Raw genomic sequence first — 12,606 nt, 5'->3', positions numbered from 1 at the left:
ACTTGGTGACGGAGGTGACCTTTGAACTGAGGCCTGTTACAAAGTCACTTAAGATAATATACCCGCATTGTTTCGGTTAATGCAAACAGGTAGCAGCTGAAGCAGCAAGGAGGAAAAAAGAGCCTGCTGACGGTGGGGAGGGCTTCTTTCCACTCCTGAGCAACTCCACAGAACCCAAGAATTCCCCAGCTCTTGTCTGGCACTGCCCTCCCCACCCCTGCTCCTGTCCAGTCCCCCCTCCTCCCCTGCCCAGACATCCAGAATGCCGCCTGCCCCCACCAAACCCCTCGGTTACTGGGAAACGTGATGTCAGTACTCCAGCAACGTCAGCCACCAGCTTGGGAGGTGAGGGATCCGACGGAGATTACTTATCTCCCCGTGGCCCCAGCCTTTCTCATTTCCTGCCGGCTCTATTTGCACACTTCCCGGCTTCCTCCGGCACCCCGTTCACTCGCTACTGACGCTGTCTTCCCCTCCCCCCGGCGGTGGACTGAGGGCAAACAGGGCTCTCTGAGTCACACAGCTCCCCCTTTCTCTATCCCTTCTTGCCTGGGGGTTTCAAGAACTAGCCCGCTGCCCTTCCTCTCGAGATCAATGCTGCATCCTTGTCTGACCTTGGGCGATTCAGCCTTTCAGCCTTGTTCCCCTCCTTTATAAGGCGGAGATAAAATGCCCTTGGTCGTGCTTCCCTTCCTACTTAACTCACAGGGAGATGGTCAACATGGCAATGTGAATGTTTCAATGAGCAAAAAAAGCACAACCCCAGAAAATGCCAGGCCTTAGCCATCATCACTACTTCAAAGTCGGAGAGGGCTAGAATTTCTCCTCATTGAGACAGGGCCCTGGCCCCAGTCCTCTCGGCCTGCCCACTCTCCCAATAACCGCACTGCAAGCCCCCACCCCACCATGATTCCCCTTCCTCCTTTGGGAGGCCCAGCAGGGTCCTGCCCTTGCCAGGGCTGTGGCAGGCTGCCCCCTGCCGACCACCGGATGCCTGACCACGGCGGCCCCTCTACTCCCGAATTCTGGACCAATATTGCCGCCTGGTGGTCAGCAGAGGCACTCCTACCAAACTGAAGTAATTCAGCTCTGGTACCTGTTCAACACAAGGTCCTTTGAAAGGGAGAGGAGATGGAAACCTCCCCGTCTGGTCCCTGAGATCTGTCTCCAGGATGCACACAGATCTCCCCATGCCAGGTCAGGGCTCTCAGAGGAAGTACCTCAAACTGTGCCCAGAAAGCTCCTGGGGTTGGTGGGGTGGTGGGGAGCGAGGGAGGGAGGAAGATGCTAACTGGACGGGTAACTAGCCTGACGTGGAGGCAGCCCTGTCTGCACCTGCATACTTCATTTTAGCGTTCAATGCCACCTATAACCCCTCCGCATCTGTTCCCACTATGGCCCGGTCCTTGGTGTACCCTACTTATTAAACCTTCTGGCCTCCATGGGGCGTTCACAGCATTGACCGGTGATCAAAGAGCCGGTGACACATTTCTGTGTCCTCTCCTTTTCTGGACCTATAGTCCCTTTTATAGGTGAAATTCAAGGTAAAACAGAGCCACAGCCCTGCCTCTAACAGGAGAGAGTGGGGAGTTCCCAGAGGAAAAAGAAAAGGGAAGGGAGAGGGGGCCCAGCATGAGACCTGAAGTGCCGAGCACCGGCTTCTCCTGGAGACCCTGAAACAGTCCCAGGAAGAGGTGATGACAAAAGAGAAGGCTTCTCAAGCCTCACAAGAGGAAGTGGACCCAAGAGACACGCATCGAGGTCAGAGAACGGCCATGCAGAAGGAAAGACAGCAAACCGAGCTGCAGGGAGTGCCTGAGCCCTGCGGCCCCAAGGCACAGGAAACAGAGCAGAGCCCCAGGACCAGAGCAGGGGGGCAGAGTGCCAACCTGAGGTTCTGGCAGTGCAGAGCAGCTGGAAGAGAGAGCCCTGGAGCCACCAGGGGAGTGCGGCTGTCGGCCCCTGGGGCGGCGGCCTGCCTGGGCCTGGGGCACCGGGGCCCAAGTCCTGAGCAGGTGCCTCAGCCGAGCCTGGGCAGTCAGCGACAGTGCCAGGCTGCTAGGGCCACCCCGGGCTAGAAGCCCCCACAAGAATGTTCGGGCTATTGCCCAAAAACCTAGCAAATGAGCATGCTCTGCACCACAGGACCCCGTGTAGGGCTTGGTCCCAGAACCTATCACTATAACCCCCTCAAACAACGCCCCCTGGCCTGCACCCAAAAGAATGCCCTGGGGGTGGGGCTACAGAAGGAACCGACTGCCCCTGGGGGTAGGTGGAGCCCAGCCTTGCGGGGGACAGAGAGGGAGGCGTGTCAAGGGAGGAGCTCAGATCAGGCTGGGGGTCGGCACTAGAAGAGGGTTTTCTCTGTTCATTCCGACTTGGCACCTCATTCTGCACAGAACTTTTTGGAAGTCGGAGGGAGGAGGACACTCAGAGTGAGGTGTTTCCCTCAGCGAGGACTCTGGAATCCCCTGGACTCAAGAGGGAGGGGGGCATTCCCAGAAGCATCAGCTGCCAGGCACCTCAGAACCCTGGCTTGGACCCTGACCAAAGAGTGCTCCCAACTGCTAAATAGGCCAGGGGCCCCGTTTCTCTAAGCCCTGCATCGCTCCCTCAGGGGTGAGCCCTGCCCCTCCCTGAGTCACCCCAGGGAGAGAGGGGGAAAAAAGGGAAGAGAAAAGAGGCATTGACTACAGAGGAAGGAAAAGGAAACAGCAGAGGAGGGAGGAGAGAGGCCACGCAGGAGTGGGTGACAGAGGAGAGCGGAGAGGGCAGATCTAGGGCAGATCTAGGGCAGGGGGAGATAGGGAGAGGGCAGGCAGAGCATCCCAGAGGGTGCCCCAAGAGCAGGGCGGCAGGGGCGGGGAGCCGAGGGGGCGGGCCGGCCATGTCCCACGGGACCTACTACGAGTGTGAGCCCCGGGCTGGCCAGCAGCCACTCGAGTTCTCAGGGGGCCGAGCGGGGCCCGGGGAGCTGGGGGACATGTGTGAGCATGAGGCCTCCATAGACCTCTCCGCCTACATAGAGTCTGGGGAGGAGCAGCTCCTCTCTGACCTCTTCGCTGTGAAGCCGGCACCTGAGGCCCGAGGCCTTAAGGGACCCGGGACCCCCGCCTTCCCCCACTACCTGCCGCCTGACCCGCGGCCCTTCGCCTACCCCCCACACACCTTCGGCCCTGACAGGAAGGCCTTGGGGCCTGGCATCTACAGCAGCCCAGGGAGCTACGACCCCAGGGCTGTGGCCGTGAAGGAGGAGCCCCGGGGGCCGGAGGGCGGCCGAGGGGCCAGCCGCGGCGCCTACAATCCTCTGCAGTACCAAGTAGCACACTGCGGGCAGACGGCCATGCACCTGCCCCCGGCCCTGGCGGCACCCAGCCAGCCCCTGCGCGTCCTCAAGGTAAGAGCAGGTCCCATCTCGTCCCTGCCGCGCCGGCGCTGGAGGGGGGCCCCCGCGCCGGTGCCCTGCGCTCCCGCTTGCGCTAACGAGTCCGTGTTTGGTGTTGCTCTGCGAGACCGACCCACCCCCAGATCCTCTGTGCTCACCACCCCCACGACCCCTCCTTGCTTCTCTGTCAACCCCCTCTCATCCTGAACCCCACCATGCGGCGGGGATCCATGGTGTCCCACAGCCCCTGTGACCAGCTCACCTGCCCAGACCTCGGGTCCCAGCGGCTTCTCTGCGGCCCATCAGCCCCTTCCTCTTGTTTCTCTGCCGCCCGCTTCTAGAAGAGGAAACGCCCGCAGGTCGTAGGGCTGGAGACTCGAGGGAGACTGAGGGAAAGTGTCCTCAGACGGTGTGGGAACGTGAAAGGGACTTCGGGTCAGAGCAGGGCACCCTTGGCACGCGGCTCCGGATCCCCGATCTCTTTGCTGCCCGAGCGCGCTCCGGCCCGGCCTGCACCCCGCTTCCTGGCCGGCCCTCACCTCTCGTCCCTCTGTGCCTCCCCCTCCAGGCCCCTGTGGCCGCCGCCGCACCCCCCTGCAGCCCCCTCCTCAAGGCGCCATCCCCAGCTGGCCCCTCGCACAAAGGCAAGAAGGCGGTGAACAAGGACAGCCTGGAGTACCGGCTGCGGCGGGAGCGGAACAACATCGCCGTGCGCAAGAGCCGAGACAAGGCCAAGAGGCGCATCCTGGAGACTCAGCAGAAGGTGCTCGAGTACATGGCAGAGAACGAGCGCCTCCGCAGTCGTGTGGAGCAGCTGACCCAGGAGCTGGACACCCTTCGAAACCTCTTCCGCCAGATCCCCGAGGCCGCCAACCTCATCAAGGGCGTGGGGGCCTGCAGCTGAGCCCTGCTGGCAGACTGTGGCACCAGCCTCCCCCACGCCCCCACCCCGGCCCAGCCTGACTCTGGGGATCCCTACCCTACTGGGGCCCTAGAGCCGCTCACAGGCCAAGCCTGAGACAGAGACCACGGACAAACGGCAGCGGGCGGCAAGGGAAGAGGGCGGACCCCAGCATAATGAATCTGTGGCTGAATAAAATTGCACTATGACTCGGTAATGGGCCTGCACACTGGGCCTGGGCGTGGGGGGGGGTGCATGTGTGACATGGGGACTTCAAGGGCAGGGAATGCATGTTGCTGGGTCTGCATACCTCTTGGCTCCATGCCCAAATGAATATCCAAGAATACAGACACACTGCCCACAGCTCTCCCCCAACACACCACACGCCAGGCTGGGTGGCTGTCACTCTACTCTTCTCTCCCCCTGCCCCCACCCCAGCCCGCTCTATCCTTCTGGATGATGAAGGCACCCCACCCCCGCAACCCCACTGGACCTGGAGCAGCCTCTGGATACTTCCCTAACAGAGTTCTGTGGCTTGTGGGGAGATCCCAGTGCCACCCAGTCCCTTATGCCTAAGCCTGCTGACCCCAGCACCTGGAAATATAGGTCTGGGAGCTCCTGTCAGCTTCCAGACGGCTCTGCCATATTCAGAGTCCCCTAGCTCTGAATCCGGGACTCGACCCCTTCTTTCCAGCTCCACAACTTGAGCCCACCAGGCTGACATCCCCCCGTGGCTCCCACCCACTCCCTCATTGTCCCTCACTCCCTGGGACTCAGGTTCCGCATAGCACTAGAATCTGAGTGCTTGGGGGAGGACGCCGATGGGAAAGGCCTCAAGACCTGTGTGAACCAGAGAAAGTTGATAATGAGGAAAACAACCCACCTCTGCCAGTGAAACTCCTCGGGTGAATCATTTTCCCTTTCATAGAACTCTAGCCCAAGAGCCTCCATCTGAATTTCCCTCCAGTTTTTTTACTAGCTGTGTGACCCAAACCAGTTACCTCTCTGTGTGCCTCAGTTTCCCCGTCTGCACCATGGGGGTAGCATTAGACCCACCTGACGGTGTTGTTCTGTTCATAGACAAACATGGCCTGGCACATGGTAAGATGAATAATCATTATTATTCCATTTTGCTAGAACTGAAAGGACCTTAGGATCTCATCTAAACTTCTCACTTTGCAGGTGAGGAAACTGAGGCCTAGGGGGTGGGGGGGGTAGTGCTTAGCCAGAGTCACACAATTGCTTAGAGGCAGACCCAAAAATAGCTCCAAAAAAAATCACGAATCTCAAGAGGTGCTGGAGGAGACCTCAAGAGATCGTCTGGTGGGCTTTGGCCTCAGACGAGCAAGATAGTGTGAGCCACATCTTACAGATAAAGCGGCTGAGGGCCAGAGGGGATAAGAGACATTCTCCTGAAGCTCTCGCCGTCCCTTTGCTGTGTCAGCACATTGCACCTGTCTCTAGGCCATGCTCACACCCTCCCCACGGAGGCACACAGCGTAGGGCAGGCCTGCCAGTCCCATTCAGTAAGTAACCAGAGACGTGAGACGCAGTGGGGACCGGAGTCTCTCCTAGACCACCAGTGATTTGTAGGCCACTGCTGAGAAAGCCCGAGTTAGATATCAAGGAATAACTTTCTGAGAGGGGGAAGACAGGATCCTCCCAGTCTCCTCTCTCTCTCCCACCCTTCCCCCCATTTCCACATCCCCAGCAGCAGAGACTTCCTACATCTTGGGCATCCGTGTGCACCATGCCTTCCTCACCCAGAACTTGGTCCCTCTCCTGCCTTTGCCTCTGTGTCCCTCAGGCACCCTCTCTGACCCCTGGCCCTGGAAGCTTCTGCCCCAGATCTGGTCCAGGCAGATAGATTTGAATGTTGCTAGATGGTTTATTCCCTCAACCGAGGGCCCTCCTGAGTTCGCAAGGGGGAGGCGCCAGTCTCCGTGGATGCCCGGGAGAATCCCGCAGCTCCCTCCTAGCCCAGGGGGATGGGGTTGCATAAGGGGGGTTTGTACAGAACAGGGTAAGTGACTCAACCTCCGGATTTCCTCCTCTCAGCTCAAGACCACTGCCCCTTGACTTATTTTCAAGGTTCTGGGTGATGCGACCTTTGGTTGCTTCAGCATCAACCCCGAGCTGCTTTCCCACCGCTCGGAACTGGGTCTTCTCCCAGCCCCGCACCACCCTGCGGCTGCTCGGGGCGGGGGCCTGGCACCAGAGCTGGAGAAGAGTCACAACCCCACTGCGAGAAAAGAGCACACCTGGTCCCTTCTTGAGCACAAGTGGCGAGCATGCCCCCAAATCTCTGGCAGATCACGTCCCAGGGAGGTGACAGGTAGCCAGAGGTGGCACTTTCTGAATGAAGCTCTTAGCCTGCCCTCAACTGGCGTGGGCCAAAGTAACTTATTCAACAAGTATTTGTTGAGCATCTTTCCCGTGCCGGGCCCTTGCCAGGTGTCGAGAACACCGTGGTGACCAAGACAGACCCAGCTCTTAGCTGAATGGATGGGAAGAAAAAGGCAACAAACAGGTGCACTGGGTGTCTCCCTTTGCTGTTCTAGGTCCCCTCGACCCCTGGTCATCCGACTGTGCTCCAGGCACAGGGTAAAGTCCAGTGCTTATCCTCCAACCCTCTCCTGTCCAGGACGGGCACCCTCCACTGCCCCCTCCCACACGATGCCGCCCTTATGGTCTTGGGAGCAGTAATGGAGCCTGCTAGCTAGCCAGTTCCTGCATCATTCCTTGCAGCTTTTCCTCAGCCCCGTTCCTTCACGCCTCTGCAAAGCACCTGCAGTAAATTCATAAATTACTCCATTCAGGGAAACCAAATAAACAAGCAGGAAGGGAGGTTATTTTCGCTAGGGTGGTCAAGGAAGGCTTCTCTGAGGAGGTGACATTGAAGTTGAAACCTAAAAAATGTCAAGGAGGAGACAGATGTGCCAAATTGGGGGGAAGACCTAAGACATCCAATGATCAAGAAAAAGAAAGGAAGCCAAGTGAGGCTGGCTGAATGGAAAGGAGGAAGAAAGGGATAAGCAAGAAAATGTCTTCCTCTATCTAGAACGGAATTGCCAAGAACTTTCCATTCCCTCTCCGGGAGAGCTCAGTCCCTAAGAAACTGATGTGGGAAAGAGAGCAAGCTTCCAGCACCCAAGCCCCTTCTCCTGCTCACCCCCACCCCCACAGCAGAGTTGCTGCAGGGAAAGAAGAGGCAGAAAGAAGGAGCCCCAAGGCGCGAGTCCTCAGGACACGGTGACTTTAAGAAACAAGCAAATCAGGGTCCAAACGGCACATACATGCATTTCCATTGCTTTAGACTCCACAGTGGGCTCAGGCCCACTTTTCCTTCAGGAGCTGAGCGGGGGACCGGAATGGGAGTGCTGAGCTGAAAGTCAGGATCTCAGGCCTGGGGGAAGCGGCCAAGGAGAAGGAAGGCTGTTTGGTGATACCGGGAAGAGAGAGGAAGCTGCCCAAGGTGAGCCTGCCAAGGTCAGTCCTGCAGTGGCTGCTTGTGAAAGCCGCTCCCCTGCTCGGTGCACACCTCCCCACCCCACCCCCCTCGGATTGCCACATGCCTGGGCCCCCAGGGCCCCCATCCCAGTGTTGCAAGATCCCGGTTGGGGTTGTGGGGGTGGAAAGGGGCCTCTTCACCTCCACCCCTACCCTGGCCAGCCAGGGAGGGGGCTATGGGATGCAGGGGGCTGGATGGGAGATGCTGAGGCGGTGATAGCCAGGGCTGGCTGAGGGCCTGGGTGCCTCCCCTCTGACAGGCCAGCCACTTCCTGTCACCCTCGCTGGCCCCCAACAAGCACACCTCTCCTTTCAGCCTGTGCTGCTCCTAAATGGGAATGTTCCAGCTTGGACAGGACTCCTGGCTGGCCTCCGTCAGTGCAACTACAAGCAGGCCTGGCCCCAGAAAATCTTCAGTGGAACAGGAGAAGTTCCCTCGGGCTACCCTGCTAGAGACTGTGGTGGTTATTCTCGAGGAAAATGGTTGCCACTGGCCGTCAATTCTGACTTCCGGGATAGCGGAAGGGTCCTAGGACTTGGGAAAAGGCAGGCTTCCTAACCGGGAGAGCCCCACCTACAGAGCTGTGGCCTCCCCTCTGGTTTTAGAAACAGAGATCTGAGGTAGGTAGAGGCAAGCCACCTACAGAATGGATCCCCCAAGCCCCCCAAGCCGGACTTCGCTGCGAGGCCCCAAACTGCCCAAACCTCTGTTGCCCCCCACACCTAGCACCGCTGCCCCTGGCCAGGCCATCCCACCCTGCTGCAATCGGGACGGTTTGCAAAACGCCTGCCGGCTCCCGCTTTGTCACCATCTGAGGTTAGGGCTGCGCTCAGGAGATAAGCCCAGGCCCCACCCGCCATCCAGAGTGAGCCGGCGGGCCTGCTGCAATCGGGACGGTTTGCAAAACCCCTGCTCGCTCCAGCTCTGTCACCATCTGAGGTTAGGGCTGCGCCCCAAGATAAAGTCTAGCCCCGCCCACGGGCTGGGCCTCCAAACCTCTCAAGCAGCATGGCCAAGAGACAGAGCTCCTGGGAAGCCACTCAGGGTCTGGAAGCCTCACTCAGGCCCAGCACAGAGATGCCTCCACCTGTCCTCCCCTCCCCGCTTTTCCCCTCCACCCCTAACCTCACCTCTGCGCACCCATCCTCATTACCACCCTCTCCCCACACTGACCATCTGCTCTCCTCACCGTCTACCTTCCATCCCCACCCTCCCTCCCCACTCACATCCGTCCTGTCTCCTCACCACGCCCATTCATGTATTCATTTGCTCAAAAAATTCTCATAACACCTACTCCAGGCTGGACACTTTGCTTGTTATAGAAGCTACAGGATAAACGAGGAGAGCAGTCCCTGCCCTCGTGGGACTCACAGATTCATGAGGGGGACAGACACACATAATACCACAAATAAATTGATCATTCCAAATGGGCAGTGCTATGTGGCTAAAGTAAAGGGTGACCGGAGCGGATGTTAACAAGGGCACCTGACTTAAAGGTGAAGGTCAGGCAAGGCTTCTTTGAGGAAGTAACATGCAGACATCTGAAAGGTGAGGAGTCAGACTGGCAAAGAGCAGGGGTTCCCAGCAGACCGAGAAATATATGCTAAGGCCCCAGGCAGGCCCTTCCTGGTCACTGACAGGCTGGGGGAGGGGCCAAGTCAGAGAGGGGCTGAGGCCACATCTCCCTCTGATGGAATCCAGAGCATGAGAGGGAGGAACCACTTCCCAGAGGAAGAGGACTTTTCCTGTCCTCTAAGGAGAGAAGGGACAGCGGCAGGCACAGATACAAGCACAGGGAGGGTGTGGCAGCTGGGTCTGTCCAGTGACTCCGTCTTCACAGGGACCAAGGTGCAGCGACTGAGCAGGAGGCTCTGAGGAGCAGGCTCGAAGGTGCAAGACCCCAGGAGCCGAGAGGGAGGAGGACTGAGATTTCAGACTTGAGAGAGCCCCGTTGAAGTCAGTGATGACAATGGAGTGACCACAGGCTGTCCTCTGGGGTGATTGCCCTCGGTGGTCCTTAGCTGCTGGGGGCCAGTGTAGAGAAGACACACGTTGGGAGGCAGGATGCACGGGACAGACAGTGAAGGGGAGTGGGGGGTACTTTCGAGGGAGGGATTTGGTGATGAGCCTGGAACCCCAGGTGGTAGATGAAAAGACAGGAAGGGCCAGCGGTTCTTCCATGAGCCCCTAGAAGAGCTCCAGTGAGCCCACTTGAGCAAACAAACCGTAAGGAAAGGAGATCTTATCAGAGAGTGTGATGTTCGATTCAGTTATTTCATAGGTGCTGCAGTTTCTGGTGATGATAAGGCTCCTGGGAGTGGCTTGCTGAGGTGGAATGGAGAATGTTCGAGATGGGCGAGTGAAGGAACTGAGGGCTCAGTGTGCTGGATGGAGAATCCACACGGATGATGACACCACCAAGACATGCCCTGCTCATCCCCATCCTCTCCCACACCCTGTCCTCGTCCTAGTTGGCCTCTACCTCCTCCCCTTCCTCCTCAGCACCCTCCCTCCCAATCCCTCATTTCCTCCCTCTGCACCCTGCTCTCACCTCGTCCCCTCCTGTCCTCTTCACCTTCTGCTCTGCGATCTGCCCCGCCCTTGGCCCCGCCTCATGCTCTCTCTACCCTTCTTCCCTCCTGTCTCCACCTGTTCTCCCCACCCCCCTCTTTCTCATCCTGCTCCTCTGATCCATCGATTGTACTTTTACTCGCCTCGCTGTGCACTTGAGAACACGATAGCATGGTGGCTTAAACCCCACATTCACCACCGACCCACGCTGCCTAATTTTGCTGTGCCTGGGTTGTAAAATTGGGCTAATTATAATCTATCCTACCCTGGAAGGTTGCCAAAAAGAATACATGATTCTAACGCGCTCACAAGATGTCTGGGCACAAAGGGAATGCTCAGATAACTGTTATTCTCACCTTCTCTTCTTACCTCCTCTCTTTTCTCCCAGCCACCTTCCCACCTGCATTATCCCTCTGTGCCTACTTAGCACCTCTTCAAAGAGGCACAGGCGAATCAGATTCAGCCCCTGCCCACAGTCTAGCAGGGCAACAAGCACAAAAATAAATGTCAGGAGAATATAATAAGCGCTACTTGAAAGATGTGAAAGAATGTGCGACGCAAACCACCTCTGCCCCAGGGGAGTAAAGAAAAAAAATCTCAGCAGGCGGAGACCCTCTCAGCTGGCTCTGGAAAGACGAGGAAGAATTTGCCAGGCAGAAGCAGGACAGTGGTATTTCAGCAGAAGAAACACGAGGTGTTTCTTGAGCTGTTTCTGCTGGAAGGTACAAAGTTCTGCACGCATGTGTGAAGCTCGGAAGAACCCCTGCCCTGGCTGGGGCGCACCCTCCTCGGCGCGGCCACGAGGGGGCAGCAAAGCATTAGGAGTGACTGCAGTGGGGCGGGGAAACCTGAGGAGAGCCACACAGACCTTGACCCCCTTTGGGCCCATCGCCACCGGGAGGGTTTTCCGCCCAGCCAGGAAAAGGAGGGCGTCTGACACCTGGATAAAAGAGTTTGTCTTAGAGAAAGAACAGGAGTTCCCTAAAGATCTGTACACATGTCAAGAACGGAGCAGTTCTCCACTGAGTTGAAAGTGTCTGTAGAGTATGAACCGCTGATGTGACTTGGTATTGACCATGAGCCAGACACTGTTCTCAGCACCTTACAAATCTTCTTTTTTTTTTTTTTTTAAGATTGTATTTATTTGACAGAGAGAGACACAGCAAGAGAGGAAACACAAGCAGGGGGAGTGGGAGAGGGAGAAGCAGGCTCCCCGAGAAGCGGGGAGCCCGATGCGGGGCTTGCGGGGCTGGATCCCAGGACACTGGGACCATGACCCGAGCCAAAGGCACACGCTCAACAACTGAGCCACCCAGGCGCCCCATAAATCTTTTTTTTTTTTTTAAGTAGGCTCCAAGCCCAGCGTGGAGCCCAATGTGGGGCTTGAACTCACGACCCTAACACCTAACCAACTGAACCACCCAGGTGCCGTTTAAAAAGTCTTTGCTTTCTCCTCAAAGCAACCTTGCCAGGGAAGTACAATCATCCCCCTTTTGCAAATGGGAACCTAGAGGCATTGGGCCAACGTCACCTGGGTAGAAAGCGGCAGAGTTGGTTGGGCTCCAGCGTTTGGCTGCCTCCCTTATAACTGGTCATTCCAGCCACAAGTCTGGTATGTCCAAGGATAAAATCCAGCCTCCCCGGGAAGTCAGCAGCCCTTCTGGAAACTCTTGTCCTGTCTGTAACTAATTAGCTGTGTTGCTTTGCATCATTTCACCCCTGACCTGTTTCTTCAAAAGTTAAGCAATGGGGTTAGGTTCCGTTCCTTCATCCACAAAATGATGACTAGGCCCTGGGGACTGTCGCGCGAGCACTGTGGCTACCAAGCCAGGCAGGAGGCAGGCTTACCTTGACAGAGTGCAGGACCGGAAGGGAGAGCCGCTAAGCCAGGGATGATTGCAGGAGAGGCCCCTCCTGTGAAGTGGGCTCCCTCCCCTCTGGCAAGTGTGGAATTTGGGCAGAAGGTGTTAAGTAAGAAAGGCTTCCCAGCATAATTAGAGGGCAGGTAGGAATTGGCCAGGCAGGCAGGGAAGGAGGGGTATCCAGGCAGGGGAAACAGGATGTGAAAGCACAGCGTGAGCAGAGAAAACAGGGAGTTCCAAGAGTTGGGTGAGAACATCTTTGAACATATTCTATTAATGTCCATTTTAAGAGGTGACTTTCCCTTCCAGCATGCCCATACATGGCTCCGTGAAGCCTCACAGAGCCAACGTGACAGCCTGTCCTAGGAGGTGTTCA

General features: G+C 57.4%; 1 protein-coding gene across 1 annotated transcript; it reads left to right on the top strand.

Annotated features, from left to right (window-relative positions):
- The first annotated feature begins 2,887 nt into the window (after positions 1-2,887).
- Positions 2,888-4,484, top strand: CEBPE (CCAAT enhancer binding protein epsilon). The gene is made up of 2 exons (XM_045901947.2): positions 2,888-3,397; positions 3,954-4,484. The coding sequence occupies exons 1-2, from the start codon at positions 2,888-2,890 to the stop codon at positions 4,287-4,289; spliced, it is 846 nt and encodes a 281-aa protein (XP_045757903.1). The 3' UTR covers positions 4,290-4,484.
- The last annotated feature ends 8,122 nt before the right edge of the window (positions 4,485-12,606 follow it).

The sequence above is a fragment of the Mirounga angustirostris genome, unplaced genomic scaffold, assembly GCF_029215605.1.
Source record: "Mirounga angustirostris isolate CCGP_5_RB_7025 unplaced genomic scaffold, mMirAng1.0.hap1 SCAF_9, whole genome shotgun sequence".
Taxonomy (NCBI): Eukaryota; Metazoa; Chordata; class Mammalia; order Carnivora; family Phocidae; genus Mirounga; species Mirounga angustirostris.
The sequence above is the reverse complement of the archived record's forward strand: the minus strand, read 5'-3'. Positions and strand labels throughout refer to the sequence as shown.